The sequence below is a fragment of the Micromys minutus genome (assembly GCF_963924665.1).
Source record: "Micromys minutus genome assembly, chromosome: 2".
In the NCBI taxonomy this organism is placed as follows: Eukaryota; Metazoa; Chordata; class Mammalia; order Rodentia; family Muridae; genus Micromys; species Micromys minutus.
The window spans coordinates 4,070,514-4,090,362 of record NC_137971.1 but is presented as its reverse complement, the minus strand read 5'-3'; the positions used below and the strand labels follow the sequence as shown (position 1 = coordinate 4,090,362).

Genomic DNA, 19,849 nt, shown 5'->3' with positions numbered 1-19,849 from the left:
ATGAAGCAGTTTTAAGGAAAGAATAGATAAATGAGGAAGGTGGGGCTTTGGCTCATGGCCCACCGAGCCATTGACTTTTACAGCCCCAAAATTCCCTTTTCTTTCAGGTAGAATGTCTCTCCTGGAACACAGGAAGTCACCAGGAAGTCAGGAACAAACTTGAAGGGAGGAAAGGCATTGTGCCTTCAAATTTGAGTACACACTAATTTTTACTAGCAGGGCCTCTCTCTAAGGCATAGGCTCTGAACTCCTGGAGGGAAAGGACTATTCACTGTTTGTAGGGATGCCTCCAGCCACATAAAAAGGCACAAAGACAGACTCTATGGGAATAAAAAGAATAAAAAGTCAGGGTCTTCTTTGGAGAGCTTTACTTCTCACTGCACTCAAAACACAAGAGGAATACACACAAAGTGAAGGTCTCTCTCTCTTTTTCTGAGTCAACAGAACTATTTCATTAAATTCACTTTTTTCTTTTGATTGACAGTTCTATACATTTCAACACAAGCCACTGTACATTGATTTTCAGTTTTCTTTAAGAAATTTGAGAGCCCTTCAGGTCTCCTCTGTTACCTAAACCAGCAGATAATCACTATGAATTCTGGGATTGTTATATTGTAATTCATCACCAGTGTCTTATAAAAATAGTGTGTTGTGGGCTGGAGAAATGGCCCAAAGATGAGGAGCACTGCCCTGGCGGCTCTTCAGAGACCCAGGCTTATTTCCCGGCACACGCCTACCTGGAACTCCAATCCCAGGGCTTCTGACGCCCTTACACAGACATGCATGTAAAACACCAGTGTACATAAAATAAAAATAAATTGTATGTGTTTTAAAATAGCGTGTCACGTAGAGAGGTTGTTGGTGTGGTTAGACCAGGAGGTACCATTTGGAATCACTAGTGAACTCTGTATACATGTACATCAGGAGTCTGTAAGTGGGAAGTCACAGCACTACACACATACCCACTCAAGAGTCAGTGATGGACATGAGATGAATCTGAGCGACTGTAAATTGTCTTGCAGCTGCTGTTTGGTTTTATCGTGTGTACATGCCAGTCCTGTGACACACGGAGGCCAGAGACAGCTTGTATGACTTAGTTCTCTCCTACCACAAGAGTCCCAGGGATCAAACTCCGCCATCAGGTTTGGCAGCAATGCTTCTAAACTGCTGAGCCGTCCTCAGCTCCTATGGCGTCTTTTTGTTCCCTGGGGTTCTTTAATATTACATTCAGCTTTAAAAGGCTATGGTGTCCTGCTTGTGGTGGTTATTATAAGGGCATGTGTGTTAATATGTATAGAATAATAGAATGCACATAATGAGGAACTGCATGTTATAGAAAGTCACAGAGGTGAGTGCTTCACTCATAACTCACAGCCACCCTGGCTCTACACGCTTAAGCATGAGTGGTTGCTGAGCGTCCTAGTCAGGGAGTCCTGTTCCTGCTTACTGTCAGGATGTGTCTGACTCATACTCGGTTGTAGGTCACAGTGTATGGATCTCTGATAATAAAATGCAGTCATGAGGAATCTAGGCATTTCATCTGCAGGTGCAGAGTGCACCAAGTGTTTGCAGGTCTACACATGAGTAAGAGATACAAAGAAGACAGTTTTATTTATTTTTAAATAAATCCCCAGACAAAAGTGTCAAATTGTGTAAGTCAAATTTGTATTGCAGTGGGAATTTCTGATCCGGCTGGAGTAGTGGAGTAGCAAACGAAGTGGTCCACCTTGGCTGGGCCTTCCTCCAAGCTTGGGTCTTCTCTGTGTGTGGCTTAGTTCTGTAGTGATGAAATACTACGGGGAGTTTTCCTGCTAATAAGATGGATGTGGTTGTGTAATTTACATAAAGAACTAAGCCATACCTAAATACCTACACTGCTCCGTAGACTGTTGGAACTTTTCTGAGTGGACAGATGCTTTGGCTTTATGGTAGCCAGTGCTAAAGTACTGCTTCAAGTCAGAGTTTAAAAAATAAACAAAACAACAACAACAACAACAACAAAAAAAAAAAACAGGACAAAAGCATATTTAGAACCATTTCAGAAACTGTTGGAAAATCTCTAAAACTCTAGCCAAAATTTAAGATATTTTATGAAACTCATTTATAGCTTAAAAAGCAATTTTCAAAATTAAGTATTCTAACACAGTTTAGCTCAAAGACTTACCAATTTCATATATTTAGAGGAAAAAAGATAGGAAAAATACTAGAAATCTGTTTTTAATTGAACAACTTTATTTTAAAAAACAAAGATAATTGTACAGATTTTAAAAGCATTTTTGGATAAAAGTATATGAATACATTTTTGTCAGTAATTGGGTTTTTTAAAGGTTTGATAATGTGCATTAAAATCTTACTAGTTACAATGAGCATAAAGTACATGTAAAACAAGATGCAACCTGGAAATAGTCAAAGTTTTCTTGGTGTGTAAAGATTAAGCATAATGATTTTTTGTCTTTTTTTGGCCTTTGTTTTTCTTTAGAAATCTGTTTTAACTAAGTTATTTCTGTATCTGTAAAGGCAGAAAGGATGAGAAATTCTGAAAGGTGACAGCAGTCGTGGGTCTGGGCAGAGATGCTCTGGGCAGGGTTTGACAGCAGCATGGTCACAGTGTCTGTTCAGGACGTGGCCCACTCCATCCTGATGGAGCTGTGCAGCTGCAAAGTCAGTTGTCTGTATGTCTGAATCTGAATTGCTGTCTATGATGCTGCATGCTCAGGAAACTTTTAGTTGACAGGGGTTTTTTCATGGACCCCAAATTCATTATGTATTGGCAGGGTTGTACTATAGTATTATCTAATTTAAAACAAGTAATAAAATACACATTTTAGAGCACAAAAGGGGAGCATTTTTTTCTACTGTTTGTTTGTTCAAAACCATCTTAAGTGACATTTAGTTTCTGGCTTCTCCCTTTGAAGGTTCTCAGGGCATAGGCAGTCTCAGCTGCATGTTACGTGTCACTCTGCTAAAAAGAGGAGTTGCTGGTGCACTCCAGGGACTTTGGGCAGTGAGAACACTCCTCAGAGTGACAGGTAAACATCAAGCCAGCAGTGTCTGACAAGTATGCCTTCCAGGCAGCAGCCACTGTAACACGGGAAGCTTGCTGCAAGTCAGACTAATTTCAGAGAAAGCTATGTATATAGGTCCTTGAAAGAAATATATTTTTTTCCAGCTTATGAAGCTTAGCTAGAGATTGTCAAGCCAGACAGAATAGGCACCAGCTCAGAGGAGTTGAGCAGGGTGGTTTGGATGATCAGGCAGAGGGAGGAGCCAGGGCCTCTGGGTAAGTGGTGGTTCTGATGGTAGAAGAGTCGTCATGGTATAAGCTAGAAGGCAGGATGGCGTTGTGATGTAAGCAATAGACTATATGATACTCCACCAGGAAGAGGCCGGCTTTATCTAGGAAACAGTGCTCAGTTGTGAGAGAGCTTTTCTGTTCCTGGAACCTCAAGAACTTCTCATGTTCTTGAGTTACTATAAATGAATCTGCCAAGCCTGGAATTTATACTTATGAATAAAGAAATATTTGTATATTGTAGGCCAGGTTTTGAATGCAAGGTTAAGTCTCTTGGAACTGTCGATGGGAGTGATCTGAAGTGTGATGTTTGAATGAGTCACCTGTGCTTCCAGTTCGCCTGATTTCACAATGAAATTCACCTCTTAAATATATTTCTTTTCTCAGACGTCAGTGAATGTTAAATTATACCTTATATGATGCCACGAAATAATTTGGAAGCCTCTACTTGTAAAATGGCAGAGCCATTTACTTTTGAGAAAAAGGAAAGCAAGCTTCCACCCCACGACTCTCTAAGAAGTTCTGCAGCACAGCATAACCATCCTAACTTCAGACTAAAAAGCCCAGAGAATGGAAATAAAAAGAACAATTTTTTGCTTTGTGAACAAAACAAACAGTATTTAGCTAGTCAGGAAGACAGTTCAGTGGTCTCTTCAAACCCTGCTGGTGTCAATGGAGAAGTAGGTGGGTCCAAAGGAGACAGGAAGACATTACCAGCAGGTGAGTGGAAACTGCACTCTTCCTTGATTCTGACGGGCTCTCTGACTTGGTTTGACCCAGAATGCAGTGGGACAGGAGGACAGCCGAGAATGCAGAAGCGCTCTCCCGTCCAGTTATCATTCAGACGGAAGGCCAAGTAAGAGCCTTGGCTTTGCCGCCCACAGAAAAGATTGCACAGGGGAGTGACCACAGCTGAGCTTCCCCAGGAGTGTGGAAAGGATGGCACCTGGTGCTTTTAAGGGCATTTCCGAAGCTGCCTTAGAATTTTCTGCCACATAGCCAACCAACAGTTATGTTAGTAATTGCATGTGATTTGCTTTTAAGTAATTTTTTTTACTCATTCTGAAAGCTTGCTCTTTAAGGAGAGGGCTTGGTAGGATTTACCTTCTGGGTGTATGAGATGTGATATTTTAACGCTGTGTTAACCCAGTCTTCAACGTGACCCTTGGACTCTAGGAGGCCCTTAAGAAGTCAAAAACTAAGGATATGTGAACTGCATTTCAGGTCCTGCACCAGGTTAGGCTAGTGGTTGTTGAATTTTTCCATTGCCGTAAACTAGTAAACAAAAACCCAGATATGCCAGTTTTGTTAAACAGTTATGTTCGATGGAACAGTAAAAATTACCATGTTAAACCTTAATGCTGTGTAGAAGTAGCTTTTTGTAATTTTTGCAAGGAAGAAAGGATTAGCTCCAATTCACTTGAGATACTGGAAAGCATAGGGTTGCAACCTAAAAGCAATGCCAGGCCTCCTCAGACTTAGCTGTTTGCCGGGTGCTTCCTCGCGGCTTAGCAAAGTGAGTCTGTCACTACAGGGAGAAATTAGAATCTGAGGAACAAGAACCTGGCACTACAAGCTTAAGTGTTTTGTGCATGGTGTAGCTGACACACTGAACTGCTGTTCTCCAGATGGGCAGTGGCCACTCAGGTGTGGACCGAAACTATGGTTCTAATGTAACCGTGGAAGTTATTGCTGTGGTCTGGGGCTCTACACTATATTAGTGTTGACACTTTTTTGAATTTTTTACACTTTATTGAAAATAAATTATTTTCATCTAATATATTCTGAACATAGGTTCTCCCTCTCCAACTCCTTCCAAATCCTCCCCACCCGCCCATTCATCCTTTCTTTCTCTTACCTCTTCAGAAAACAGGGAAACAACCCAGAATTTAAAAAAGATAAAACACCAGGAAAAAACAGAAAACTCAAAAGCACAAAATCAAAAACTATAATATATAAGCAAAAGATCAATAAGGCCAAAAAATAAATAAATAAAACAATCCAAAGCCACACTGCAGAATTTGCTTTGTGTTGACGTGTTCTCCCTGGTATGGGGCTGCTATTCCATGTCAGCCAGACTCCTCTGGAGAAAACTAATTTTTCATTGGTACGTGGGTGTCCGTTGCAGAGATGGAATCTTGGTCAGGAATGGGAGATCCTGTTCACTTCCCCTCAGTGCCGGGACGGCATCTGGCTTGGACTCTGGCAGGCTCTGTGCTGCTGCCACAGTCTGAGTGCATGTGCCAGTCCTGCTGTGTCTGACTCTGCTTCCTTGGTGTCTTCCATCTATTTTGGTCCTTAGAATCTTTCCACTTCTCTTCCTTACAGCTGTCGGGGGCGGGGGGGGGTAATGGAGACATCTCACTTAGGACCAAATGTTTCAAAGTCTCACTCTTGCAGGTTGTCTGTTGTGCGGCTCTTTATTTGTCCCCACCTCCTACAGGAGGCGTCTCTGATGGTGGCATTCAGCACTGGTCTATGAGCACAGCAGAATGTCACTAAGTCATTTTATTGCTATGCTCCTAACAGAACAGTAGCATTGATTTTCCCCAAAGTCATGGCCTTTCTACCTTCTTGGCCACCTCAGCAGTGTCAAGCGTGGAGCAGGCCTTGATCCTCTGAGAGTTGGAGCTATTCCCATAATGCATCTGTGCTACTTGGCTCAGTGCATCTTGTCAGCAGGTCAGCTAGTGTAGATGTCAGGGTTTTAGCTGGGTTGTTGGTTCCCTTTCCCCTCAGGTAATGTGCAGAGTGTACCATGGGCACGAGTTAGTAGGGCAAATGCTGTAGTGTGGCGCCACCTCTAGTTCTCTGTGCTCAATAATATGTAAGTGTCGTCTGAAGCAATGGGGCCTTACCGTCAATTTGTGGAGATTAACCATTAGCCTTGGCAGTACCCTGAGACGTTTGGAGGTTCCCATGGGGTCTTTGGCCAGTGACTCAACTAGATGTAACCTGTTTCTTCAATTGGAGGCTTCACTTGGGAGTGACATTGGGACATTGCTTCCCTGATATTTTTGGTGACTCCATTTAGATTTCTGTCACTATTGTATATATTTTAAGAAGCCTTTACAGTAGCAGGTTTCCATACAACCCCTCAAATGGACCTGAATGTTAGCTGTCTCCTTACCCTGTCCCCTTCTCCCCTCCCCTCTCCTCCCATTTAATTCTTCTGTGTATCAACACTAATCTTAGTGTACTGCTTAATCTAGGAAGACCGTGTGATGCTCCTTTCCCTGTCCGTGAGCCCAGATTCTCTTAAGATACTTTAAAGTCACCTCAAGGGTGACTGGTGGAGAGGAGCAGCAGGAATCTAACTTGTCAGGCCATTCATTTAAAAACTGCACAGTAGAGTTCAAAGGGAATGACTTTGTGTACTTTCTGACTGGAGAGAAGTTTACAGTGAAATTTCTAGTTAAGAAAAGATACGCATACCTATGATCCTAGCAAAAGAGGAGCATGTCACTTGCTTATAGTGTAGCCAGGACGTTGTTGGGGTAGCTTACTGTTTGGCTGTCAGTGAGTTACGCTATTTTACATTATTAGAAGTGAAAAGCAGTAATTGGCATTTAATAGGTATTGTATTTTCTCTCTCTCTCAGGAAACCCAGTGTCATTAAGTCTTGGAAACAATTCACCACCTAACCAAGTAAAAGCTGTAAGTCTCTTTTCTTCGTTCTGACATTCTCTACATTACTAAGGAAGCATCGGTTTGTTAGAGTCAGTCAAGGCCATTTGTGATTTCTCTAACCTTAGGAAAATGTCCTTTTTTTTACTTTTATTTTTTTAAGATGACTATAGATTCCCATTCAAGCATCTGTCATGTTGAGAGTGTGGCCCCTGTAAGCTTTACCCAGCATCCTCCAGGATCATAGCCAGCACTGACGGAGAACATTGCTGTCCTCACAGGGCCCCCTAGATTCCTCTGTGACCACCTCTGCAGCTCTGCCCCTCCTTGAGTACTGGCAGTGGCTGATACATCCTGAGTTATACAGCTGGTCACTTTGAGAACATTTTCTAAGTGGAATTCTATTGCATGCTTCTCTCTCCGAGCGGTTCCTTGGTGACTGTGCTGGCTTGATTGCTAAATACTCATGTCTTGTCATGAGATGAAGTACTCATTGGAGAAAGACTTGTCTTTTGTCCATTTTCTAGGTGGGCCATCTAATTGTCTTATGTTTTGGTTTGTGCTTCTGAGACATGAGGCTTCTCTGTGGCCCTGGGAGGCCTGGAATTCACTCTGTAGACCAGGCCGCCTCTGCCTCCTGAGTCCTGGGATTAAAGGCATGCACCACTGCTTGCTGGTTTCATTTAGGATTTTTTGCTTTTTAAGCAGTATATTTAATTTTATTTTATGTGTAGGGTTTTGCATGCATTCATGGCTGTGTGAAGGTGTCAGATCACCTAGGGCTTGAATTATAGCTGTGAGCTGCCATGTGGGTGCTGAGAATTGAACCTGAATCCTCTTAACCACAGAGCTATCTCCAGCCTCACTCGGGGTTTAACTGTTTTGAAAGTTCTTTTTACGCTTTGGAGTCTGTTGTGTTTGTTGTTGGTTGGTTGGTGAAGCATGGTTTGATTGGCCTTGCTCCTGCCGGAACCTCAGTACTGGAAGAGGCTTGGGTAGAACAAAAGGCTTCATTTAGGAGCTGACTGGCTGACCAGTCTTCACGTGCTTGCACATTGGACTTGGGAGTAAGATTGCAAACTCTTTGCTACTCCAGATCACTCAGACATGTTCTTTCTCAGAAAAATGTCAGAACTTTTATAATTTGATCTGTTTGAGTTTATTTTGTTGAAGGAGCTTGAGTCGAGAGGTCTCTTGGCCTTTTGTTCTGCTGTGTTGTGTCAGGTGTTGTGCTATGTGTCAAGTGTTGTGCTGTGTGTCAGGTGTTGTGCTGTGTGTCAGGTGTTGTGCAGTGTGTCAGGTGTTGTGCTGTGTGTCGGGTGTTGTTCAGTGTGTCGGGTGTGTGTCTCAGGTGTTCTGCTGTCCTGGCTGCTGTTTGTGGGAGGTTCACTTACCTGGGTTGTCTGGGAATTAGTCAAGTCAGTCGAGGATACATAAAAAGTTGTGGATGCTGAAGGTCTGTTCTGTTCTTCATGGCTTTCCACTCGTTGGTCTGTCCCTTACTTAGCACCAGTCAGTCAATGCTCAGCAATGCCTGAAATTCATTGGTTCATTCAATTTTGATTTTCAAGGTTATTTATTCTAGCCATCGTAGTTTGCTTGCCTTAAGATAGACTGATTAGACTAATCTTGTCTGTGTCTACTTGGAGACCTTGCTCTGATTTCAGTATGGATTGCATTGAATCTGTCACCTGTTGTAGAGTTACTTTTCTGTACTGAGTCTTCTGAGCACAGACACTATGTCTCCATGTGCGTTGTCTCTGATCCCTTTCACTTTGCAGCGTTCGGCTTCTGTGTTAAGTAGTTTGTTAGATTTATGCTTAAAAATTATTTTTGGGTGATTCCTTACATTTGTGTGTCCTTGAATTCATTGCTAAGAAGCAAAATTGATAGAGCTTTCTAAACTTAGCTTGAATGCTGTGACTTTGTTGAAGTCATTTATTCTAGAAATCAAATGCATTTATTATACTGATTCATACAGTGACAAATATTATAGTCTGTTTTGTGGGTGTATTTAATATGTTAATTAGCTAACCATCCTTGCATCTCTGAAGTAAACACAATGTGTCATGGAATAAGTGTTCTTTTCTGTTCCTTCAACAGGAGACTCCATTGTTGTTGAAACATTTGGTAAAATTCTCTGGTGAAAACATCCTGGCCTTTGACATTTCTTTGGGGGGCTCTTAAACTGTGATTTGTTTCTACATTTTAAGAGCTGGTGTGTGTTGCTTGTGTAGTCAGTTTCTAATGTGTGCAGAGTCGAGTCTGTTCTTGACTGGTTATGCAAAGTGTGTCGGGTGTTGTAGTCCAGTTGTACTGCATATTATCTCACTTGGAGACAGAAGAGAGAGAGAGAGAAGTCCCTTGTCTCCTGTGCTCACAGGCTGCTCTCACTTTCTCTCTCACCAGAACTTTTAAGTGTCCCATAAGCTTTGATAATGTGTAGAGGTTTGTTTGTTTGTTTGTTTGTGTTCAGTGTGCTTTAACTCATCTTCTGAGACCCATGTGTTATTTAGAAGAGTGTTTGGTGTGGTAGACGTACTGCCTTCTGTGGTCAGAGAACAATCTGGGTGTGATTGGTTTTGCTCTCCTCTCTGAGCTCCTGCCCCTGTGGATGCTAAGCACAGAGAGCACATGCCTCGGAGTTGTGCCCCAGCCCTCAACTCTTTAAAGCTTACAGGCTTGCTGTTCCGTGTTCTGTTAGCTCTTGAACAGAGTGTGTGTTCTGCCCTTGTTGGTACAATGGCTGTTGTGTGTCTCTACTGAGCCTGCTGACGACACGACGCTGCTGAGTTCTGATGCTAGCTGCTCTCTGTCTAGTCACACCAGTTGTGAGAACATGACTCTGTCTGTGCTCACACATCACTCTATCATGGTTGCCTTTCTCTTCTTTACATTGTGGACCTCTGCTGCTGACTGCAAACACACCTATGGCCTGTTAGACTGACAGGCCATATAATGCCCTCAGTGGAAATTATCTTTTCTCTGGAACCCTTTATCTGATTGTAATATGCTGTCCCCTGGTCTTTGTTAACATTTGTGAGCTAATGTTCTATCTTCCCACTGCTTGGATTTTTCATACAAGATGTATCTCGGTGACATCTCCTTGACCTGTTTAACTGTATTGAAAGCTTATCTCTGCCATCTCTGGTCCCCCACCCCACCCCACATTCTTGTGAGTTAAATGAATTCATAACTTTAATTTGATTGCTCCATGTCTCTGAATAGCTTTCCTCATGGTTACTGTAAATTTTATGATACATACACACAAATGCGGAGAATCACCATTTTACCAACTTGAGTATAGCTGGTGTCTTCTCTGCTTCCTTTCAGAGTTAGCCTTATGCTTGCTTTGTATGCTAAGTTTGGGGCTTCAACTGTATGTAAGAGAGAAACAAGGAAAGTCTTTCCTGTCTGTCTTCCCAGTGAGGCAGCCCCACACGGATGTTGGAAGAGACTTCTAATACTACTGTTCTTTGTTTTATAGAAGCCCAGCAATACTGTGACTCCTGAAAAATCAAAAAAATCTCACAAGTTGTTTGAGAATGCCTTGTCTGTAAATAATCCAGCACTCTTCAACTCTTTAGGACCGCCCCTTCGGTCAACAACCTGCCACCGCTGTGGCCTGTTTGGTAAGCAAGTTTGCTTTTGGTGTCCACAGGGTGCTCTGTATATCTGAGGAGTATTTTCTTATGGTGAACATGAACTGTGTACTGTTTCCTGAAAGTGCTGATGGTTTAGGTGGTGTCAGGTGCCCATTGCTCATCCCCAGAGGTGGCAGCTGCTCTTTGCAGCCTCCTATCGCTCCCGCTTTCTCACTTACTCACCACATTGATGGTTTAAACAAAGATGACAGGTCCTGAAATGCAGAGACATACATCTTATCAAACAGAGAATGTTTCTGTCACCTCAGAAGCTGCTTTCCCACCCCCTCCATCCTTCTACCCCTGAGGCAGTCATGTCACCAGAGGGATTACAACACCATAGGCCTGCTTGTATGCTTTATTTCATTAGGAATGGTTATCAGATAATCTGTCGGATACACCAACTGTTTGTGTTTGTTGAGAAATAGTAGCCACTGTATAACTGTATCATAGTATTTCACAGTTTATTTTCAAAAAAGAACAGATGGCTGTATACCTTTGCCACATAGAATGTGGTGTTTTGGTAGTTTGTCTGTCCCTGGTAAGAGATGTTGTGCTTATGTGTAGCTTTTGGTTCTGGCAATCAGAGCTCTGAGCACCTTTGCCCAGTCTGTGCACAGTGTCTGCACCAAAGGTCTTAGGAACCTACAGTCCTTTAGAACTGCAGTCAGTGCTCATAACCACTATCCCTCTAACCCCTCTCTGGAGCTGGGTTTTGCTATTTTGTGGGTTCTTCTTCTTTCCACCCTTCTCCACTCTTTTTTCACCCTTTCCACCCCCAGCACTAAATAGGAAAGAAGAAAGGACAGAGGGAAAGGGGACAACATAGAGTACTCCCTGCCGATTAGGGACATCAAGTTCCTTGGAGCGAGTTGATCTTCACTGTCAGGACGTTTGAGGTCCTAGCATTTACATAACCTTCTAAAAGGTCCCCAGAATCCAGACATCACATAATTGCAACTATCTGCTGCTGGCGAACTCATGCCATTGCTAGAGCATGAGGGAAAATCATGGCTGCTGCTGCTGCTGCTGCTGAGGACCGTCTGAGGCAGCCCCATACCCACACCTGGGATCAAAATGAGAAGACACAATATTTCTGTGATTTTTTTTTTAAGAGACGAAATGATAGAATTGTTACTACACCCTTCTGTAATGCCTTAGACTGAGACAGACTGTGCTCCACAGGGTCACTGAGGTGTTCCCAGTGCAAGCAGACATACTACTGCTCCACAGCATGCCAGAGGAGAGACTGGTCTTCCCACAGCACCATCTGTAGACCTGTACGGCAAAGGTTAGCTCTGATGATTTCACTCTTTGGGGACAGTGACCATGAGTAGTTCTGACACATGAGGATGTAATGAGTTAAGCAGGCCTGAGTTATGTACATGGTATTGCAAACCCTCTGAGCCTGCTTGCAAGTCTGAAGCACTAACTAGTACATAGGAAGACTTGGGACTACAAGTTTTTGTGTGTATGTCTGATCACATGTGTATCTGGTACCTAAGGGAATGGTGAGCCTCGTCATGGGTGCTGGGACTTAAACCCTGGTACTTTGCAAGGACAACAATACTCTTAACCATTGAACCAGCTCTCGTTCCCTCAAGTACATTTCTAATGACTTACGTCTTACAGTGCTCTGCGTGTTACCCTTTATGCAGTCCTGGATGTTAATGACGTAGCCTCGTAGTGCCTTGGGAAGTATGGCTTTGAAATGAACATGTCATAATATGATGGCATTTTCCAGTTTATACACAGTTGTCTATGGGATGTAAGGGTGTACTTTACAGATGAGGATCTTGCTGGAAGCCTGCCCAGCCTGGAATAGCCTTGAGGTGGGCCACAGCATTGGACTTGGCTTTAAAGACTGATGGTCTCTGGCCTTCTAGGTCTCTAACTATACTGAGTGCTTGCTGAGAACTTCTAAAGATTCTAAAAACTTTCTTGCTTATTCTATGGTTAAAAAATGCTGACTTCTTTTCCTTTTAACTCTGTTTTATTAAACATTATAACTGTTTTATTTTACTTATGTTTAAATAAGTGCTTGGAAAATTTAACCCCTTCTTACTGTTCTGTGCTAAGAACTTAACTCTTCCTTGCTGTGTATCATTAAGTGCTAAAACCTCAGCTTTTTATTAGCTACTTCTTAATTGTGCTTTAATAAGTGCTAATATCTGGTGAATAACACACTGTTTATCAGCAGGAAATTAAATAAAGGGATATATTACCAGTGCTCCGTTCTCAGGTCAATCAGTCAGAAGCCTCTCTGGCTAAGCTGGTTAACTCTTTGTGAACCAGAGAGGAAGGAAAGGAAAAGAACCAAGATGCTTTGTACAGACAAATGTGCACAAACACATACATATTCAAACATTCATATACTTACACTGTCAGTCACCATCAACTCCACAAGTGTTTATACATGCTTACACACATACACAGATAACCTACACACAAACATATAGACAAATGGACACACACATATGGATGGATGGATGGATGGATGGATGGATGGATGGATGGAGCAGAACTCTCAAGCCAAACCATTCAACCAACTTTATTTCTTTTCTCTTGCCTTCTATACCTTCTTAGACAAAAAAAAAAATGTTTAGGAAATTACCTCAGAGATAAAATGATATATAGAATAGGAGTTACAGAAGGATGTTGATGTTAAGTCCAAAGCAGTGTTTGATTATAATATGTTCATTATAAGTTCAAAGCCACAGTTTTTACATGGCCTTGCCTTATAGTGCACACCTGTGACTGTCCTTGGACCTAAAAGTGTTTTCAGGAACACAAAATTGTCCCAAGTCTATTTCTCTTTGTAGTGTTACTATGAAAGCGCATTGTATTTCTTATTATGTAGTCTTTATTTACTATTCTGAGGAGCGGGCAAATTCTGTTCTTGATTCTAACTTTATTACATGTTTCTAACAACTAAGACTATCTCTAAAAACTTTCTTCCTAAAATTTTTTTAATCAGATCAGGAATTCTATAGAATCATTATCTGTTTGTCTGTATAGCATCACTACAAGATCTGCTAAAATGGGGGGTCAATACCTAGTCATTCTTATATATTTAATAATAGGAAAAAATGTATTACTAGCATCAATCTTTCCTCAGATTTAATTTTCTCAGCCTTGCCTAGAGAAGCAAATTTGTCATAGATTTTTAGTCCATGGCAGAAGTATCTCAAGAAGATCACTTGCTAGTTTTCAGCTTTTCCTAGATGGCTCTGGGAAGATACTGGGTCCTGGGCTGTTCTAGGCCTTCATATTGGGGCTTTTGAGGACACACAGCTTCTCCTATAGAGGAGCCTGTCATGGCAAGTCAGGGCTACTGTTCTCCACAAGTTTTTCCCTTCTAATTTTTGTTGATTAAGTGTTTAAAGAAATTGAGATTTGTGACCCCTCTTAAGTTTCTTTGTACTGTGAGTATCATAATCACTTGTTTTATTGCAGTCTGCACAAGCTTGAAGATAATAAATCACCATTTGAAACAAAGACTATTGAAGTGAAGAATGAGGTAGGATATTTTTTAGCATTAAAGTAAATTTTAAATGCCCTTTATAAAGATATGAAGAAATTGTCATGTCTGCGTTTAAAAACTAAGCAAGCCCCATTATTCCATAGTGGTGGGATGGGATGGCAGAGTGTGCCTGTCTGGGGCATTGGGGAATTGTTTCTTTCCCGTCAGTCGTTCCTCACAATGTCCTTGAGCCAGCTGTGTCTCTGTGTAAAGTACCGTGGACTACTACAGAGCCTTGCTTTGTGGCCCACGAGCACAGGCTCACCCCCGTGGGTCTCCATCCCAGACCTGTCTCTTGGGCACTGCTTTCCATTAGCTCTCCTCCATCTAGGTAACTATTTGGGCCAAAGCATTCATAATGCCATTGCATCCAATTTAAAGTCTCTTTCTGTGGCCAATAGTGCCTTCTACTGAAAAAAATCTTTCTGCAGTATCTGTTCTTACAAAACGCTAACAGGTAAACATTTAAACTTTTAAATTTTGAGAGGCTGAGGCAGGTAGGTAGCTTTGAGTTCTGGGCTAGCAGAGGCTACATAGTTTCAGGCCAGCCTGCATTACAGAGTGAGAGACTATCTCAATAAACAAGACGCAAATGCTTGAGTGTTGAATGGATTCATCTGTAACTATCTGGAGGCTGTCTTTCTGCCGCCCACATTCTGGACCCCGTGTTATGTCCCCTGCCACAGAAAGTGGTTCTCAGGAGTCTTTGAGCCTCTCAGCTCCTGTGATTTGTGACTTTGTGGCCACCACACCAATGGGAGTCAGGCAGTGTCAAAGCAGTGTGTGCTTGTTTCAGCAGGTTGATTGTCCCCTGGGAGTTACTAACGAAACAAAAGCTGGTGCTGAGAGAGTCATGTTTTCTGACTTGAGAAGTCTCCAGCTCAAGAAAACCATGGAAATAAAGGTACTGGCTTTGCTTTCCATGGAAAGAGATCTAAAGAACTGCTGGGTTTATTCTTGTTTGTGGTGCTTGCATTGAGTTTACAGTGTAAGTAGGCATGGACGAGACCTGATTAAATCAATAAAGACTATTGATTATTAATTATGCACTGCTTTTCTCTATCTTAGGTATAAAATTTAAAGAACTTACACTTTTTCTTTCTTTCTCTTTGAAAGGGTACAGTTACTGAATTTAAGCACCCGAGTAATTTTTATGTTCAGTTGTATTCTTCGGAGGTCTTAGAATACATGAGCCAACTCTCTACAAGCTTGAAAGAGACTTATGCAAATATGGTGCCTGAAGATGGCTATCTTCCCATTAAGGGGGAAGTTTGTGTTGCCAAATACACGGTTGATCAGGTAAGCATTTACAGAATTGTTTGGTAGGATGTTCCAGCTCATGACGACGGAACTGTTGAAGCTGCATAGATGGTCTTGGGTAGACTCCTACCTGCACTGGCCCACCAGGCTCTGCTGCCTCATTCCTCAGCAGCTGTGCACACTGCTTGCCGAGCGTCGAGCTGCACCTGTGCATGTAACTGAGTCGGCTCATGATTGCTATCCGGGTTAGAGTTACTTCAGAGTATTAGTTCATCTGAAGATGTCCGAATTGGACCATTTTTAGGGATTTCTCAGCCAAATGGTGGTGAGTTTTTGGGTGTCTCTGGAGGAAACAGGAACCTTTGTTTGGCTGCCATCTAGGCTGGCTGATGACATCTTAGACTAAGGTTTGTGAGGCTATGTTTTAAGTGGAGTGCTGCATATTTCCCTGCAGACCTGGAACAGAGCTGTAATACAAGGTGTTGATGTGCTGCAGAAGAAGGCACACGTCTTGTACATTGACTATGGAAATGAAGAGATAATTCCAATTGGCAGAATTCACCAGCTAAGCAGAGGCGTTGACTTGTTTCCTCCTTCCGTGAGTCCCTTCTTTGTGAACCCTGTCAGCACCCTGCTCCCCTCCTGGGTCACTGTCAGTGTGGATGAATAACCTGGAGCTGCCTCTCCTGTTGTCTCTAATTAAGTAGCATCTCCTGTGAGTAAGTGACTGTTCAGACACATCTTATTGTCTCGATAAAATCAGTCATTTCTGTCTCTATATAAATTTTTGTAATTTATATATAGAATTGATGTACAGGAAATGTAAAGTTTTATGGAATACCTTTTCTGAAGCCTGAGTTACCAACAGTTAGCAGTTCCAGCAGAAGCGTCAGAGGTAGTTGTAGCACACCTCAGACGCTGGACCTGTTAGCACTGGTGGCTCTGATGGCTGGTTTCAGCATGGAATACATTCTTTTAAAACTATTTAAATAATTCAATAACATTTTCTTTTTCTCTTGTTCAGGCCATAAAGTGCTGTGTGTCAGGAGTCGTCCCCGCAGCGGGCGAGTGGACGGAAGACTGTGTTGCAGCCATCAAGGCCCTGCTGTTGGAGCAGTACTGCTCGGTCAAGGTCATGGACATCTTAGAGGAGGAGGTGCTCACCTGTGTCGTCAACATTGTGCTCCAGAGCTCAGGTAAGGCGTGAGTCTTCTTTTTCACATTACTTGGTTCCCATCTGTTTTTCAGTGGAGCAACAGAACCATGGAGTGAGACCAGGTACTCTGTGCAGAGTCATTCTCATTGTGATGAAATGGGGCCTTGAATTAGCTGTTCGTCCATACTCTGGAACCAGATGGCTTAGACAGCCAGATGAGAGCCAATAAGAGGCAACTATGTCCTTATCCTTGTAGTGTGCTCTCGATGGCTGCTGTGAGCTCTGCAGCTTTACAGAGCAGCCCTCACAGTGTGCAGGGTTAGCATCAGTGTTCAGGTGAGGAGCACACATGGGAGCCTGCCCTTCCTTTGTATTTACTCTCTGTTGGGAAAGCGACTTCTCATCTGTATTGCTCACTGCTTCAGTTTCCAAGACACTACCTTTTCTCATCGAAGGGCTCTCAGGGGTGACTTGGTAGAACAGGAGCTTGTCTGTTGAAATTTAGTGTGAAGTCTTTGTTTCTTTGACATGTGTATTTCATGTTTCGACTTCAGCTTTGGGATTCGAGTTTGTCAGCAATGGCTGCTCTGCGTTACGTATGTAATCCCATGCCTTTAATGGATTTCTTTGGCTAAACCAGTTAATTTAAATGTTCTTTGGAGCTAACTATTATTTGGAATTTTGAAGATGAATCTTTTAGTGAACTATGAAGGTCAAGTGACTGGGAATTTTGTTTGAATTTTAAAAACTATGCTTTTGTGGGTGTTATTTTACCCATAATAATTGACCTGCTAAAGCAAAGGCTGTGCAAGGAGTTATAATGTCTGAGACACATGGTTTACTTGTTTCTTATTTTTTCTTTCTCTGATACTTTATGTAGTGTCTCAATGGAGATATATTTTCTGAATCACCTTTTAGGAAAACAGCTGGACCATGTGCTTGTGGAAATGGGATATGGTGTGAAACCAGATGAGCAGAGCTCCAAGAAGCATAGTGTGGACCAAAGTGAGTACAAGCTCACGCTAAACAGGGACTCCAGTTAGACACCAGTGTCTTCCTCGTCCCTCACAAGGGATGTCGTCAGGACCACTGCATAACAAAAAGGAAGTGTTCATTTAGGAACACTTGTCTAATCTCAAACTTCCCTTTTGTCTCCTGTGTTGCAGATGAATCCTAATATGATCTCATTAGAGGGATACTTTCTAGTGCATACTGCTTTAGTGGTTGGCTCCTGGCCTGGGTTTTACCACTAGCAAGGAGTTCTCTGAACTTCTGTTGTTGTAGGACAGTGTTAAGACTGTAGCTTTTTACTTGTTAACTGTGAGTATACATGCATGTGTGCATGTTTACATCGAGTTTAACAAGGGAATTAGATTCACTGCAAGCATTTTTTATTTATGTTGCTTTTATGGTCTGTTCCTCTCTTACTTTGTTCTTTGGTTATAGACACAATTCACTGTCTTTTGTCCATGGTACAGAAGTGAAACCAGGTTGATGAATATTCATCCCAGAGACAGACTGGACTGCCCTGAATCTGCAGTCTCCTCTTGCCTCCTGTCCTCACCTGCTTACTTGGTTGCCTTGGTTGCCAAGTCATTGTTGGCTTTCCTCCAAAATATGCTTGGTTATATTGTTTTCTTCTCTCCCTTCTTCCATCCATGTTTGCTTACCGCCGTCTCTTTAGGAATATTCATGGTACTGGGCACAACCTTCTGTGGTTCTTTTATCCCTAGCCTGGGTCCTGTGGTTCTTGCCCTCATGGTGTCCCTAAGACAGAAAACTTGATGAAAAGTGTTGAATATTTCTTTACCACCTGCAGAAGAAAAGGAAACAAATAATAGTCTAGTGGTTGTTATGCTTAGGACAGTGAATGCTAATGGTTCGGAGTAAGGAAAAATAAGGAGGCAAGCCTGGACCCTGACAGGGTGAAAGGTATGAGAAGAAAGCTAGGAAGAGCAGCAGAGAGGTAAGTGCTTCTGGGTAAGGGAGTCATTCTTCAGTAACACAGATGCATTGTGGCTCTGGGCACCAAAAAGCAGGAGGGCCCAGAGTTCTGTCCACTCTGCTAAGATTCCCTGGAGGTGTAAAGATTGTATAGAAAGGAATTTTGTGGTCCACACAGAAAGATTATATAAGGGTAGGGTAGAGAATACTCCCCTGTAAAGGTGCCTGTTGAGATGTGGGATGAAGTAGTCTTGAAAGGACTTAAGAAATTAAGGGTACATTTGCAAAAGGCATCATTTTAAGAGGACATGACTTGGTGTGAAACACTGAAACTGAGGTATGACTGGAGGGGACCATGAGGAAAAGATGCAGGAGGAGAGCTTAACATGGGATGTGAACAGGGCAGGTCTCGGGTGCCTTGGAGCTTTACTAAATGGGCTACATCTGACTCCAAAGTCAACAATGACTGGGAATGCGGAGTGCTGCCCTGTTACAGATAGAGAAGAGAGTGGAATGGAAAATCCGTAACTGTCCTGCACAGTCTGACTGTGAGCCTAAGAGACCTGAACTGGCTGTGCTTTCCCTAGACCTGGCTGAGACACCTTTATACCCTGCCTGTGGTGGCTTGAATGAGAATGGTCCCCAGAGGGTCATACATGTGATCGCTTAGACACCAGGAAGGCTCTATTGGAAAAGATTAGGAAGACAAGGAGATGTGGCCTTGTTGGAGGAAATGTTTGATGGGGGTGGGCTGGAGGCTTCAAGAGCTGGTGCCAGGACTAGGCAGTCTTTTTGTGCCTGTAGATGAGGATGTAGCTTGCTGGCTCCCCAGCATCTAGAGTCCACCATGCTCCCACCATGCCCTTGCCATGATGATAATGGGCTAAACCCCTCTGGAACTGTAAGCAAGTCCCTAATTAAATATTCTGTTAGAGTTGCTTTGGTCATGGTGTACTCGTCACAGCAGTAGAAACCCTAATGGAAATACCGTCTCTCACTGATACCAGGCCTGCTGTGGCAGGTGCCTCTGTCTTTCCTGTAGAAGGGTTCTAGTGCCCATCACCTTTCCCATCTTGTAATGTCATCTGCTGACAGGACTTGAGACTTGTTAAGAGCACAAATTGCTTAATCAGCTCCTTCCCATTGCTTTCATGTCAGATTCCATCCAGTAGGATTTTAGCATGCCAGTGTGGAGTGAGGCCACCCTGGTCTGTGGTGAGAGTAACTCTGTAACTCTGTTGTCTGCTGCTTTGTGCCTGTTAAAACAGTGAAACTGACCTTGGTCTGTATCTGAACAGTGTCTTCTTCCTGGTTCCTTTGAGGGAACTGTTTGTCTTTTGGAATCTTTTGGAGTTGACGGCATGGGCTCTTGTCTGCCGAAGCTCCTGCACTGGAGAACACAG

The 19,849-nt window shown here is 42.7% G+C and overlaps 1 protein-coding gene across 1 annotated transcript in view; it reads left to right on the top strand.

Moving 5' to 3' along the window:
* Positions 1–3,682: 3,682 nt before the first annotated feature.
* TDRD1 (tudor domain containing 1) overlaps positions 3,683–19,849 on the top strand; it is a gene marked incomplete at its 3' end in the record, with an annotated part of 34,758 nt that continues 18,591 nt past the window's right edge. Inside the window, exons 1-10 of the mRNA XM_080911834.1 lie at positions 3,683–4,012; positions 6,894–6,949; positions 10,407–10,551; positions 11,749–11,854; positions 14,020–14,083; positions 14,886–14,990; positions 15,203–15,385; positions 15,801–15,944; positions 16,371–16,542; positions 17,421–17,507. Of these exons, the coding sequence (XP_080767960.1) occupies positions 3,709–4,012; positions 6,894–6,949; positions 10,407–10,551; positions 11,749–11,854; positions 14,020–14,083; positions 14,886–14,990; positions 15,203–15,385; positions 15,801–15,944; positions 16,371–16,542; positions 17,421–17,507 (1,366 nt within the window). The 5' untranslated portion in view covers positions 3,683–3,708. The remainder of the gene's footprint in view (positions 4,013–6,893; positions 6,950–10,406; positions 10,552–11,748; positions 11,855–14,019; positions 14,084–14,885; positions 14,991–15,202; positions 15,386–15,800; positions 15,945–16,370; positions 16,543–17,420; positions 17,508–19,849) is intronic.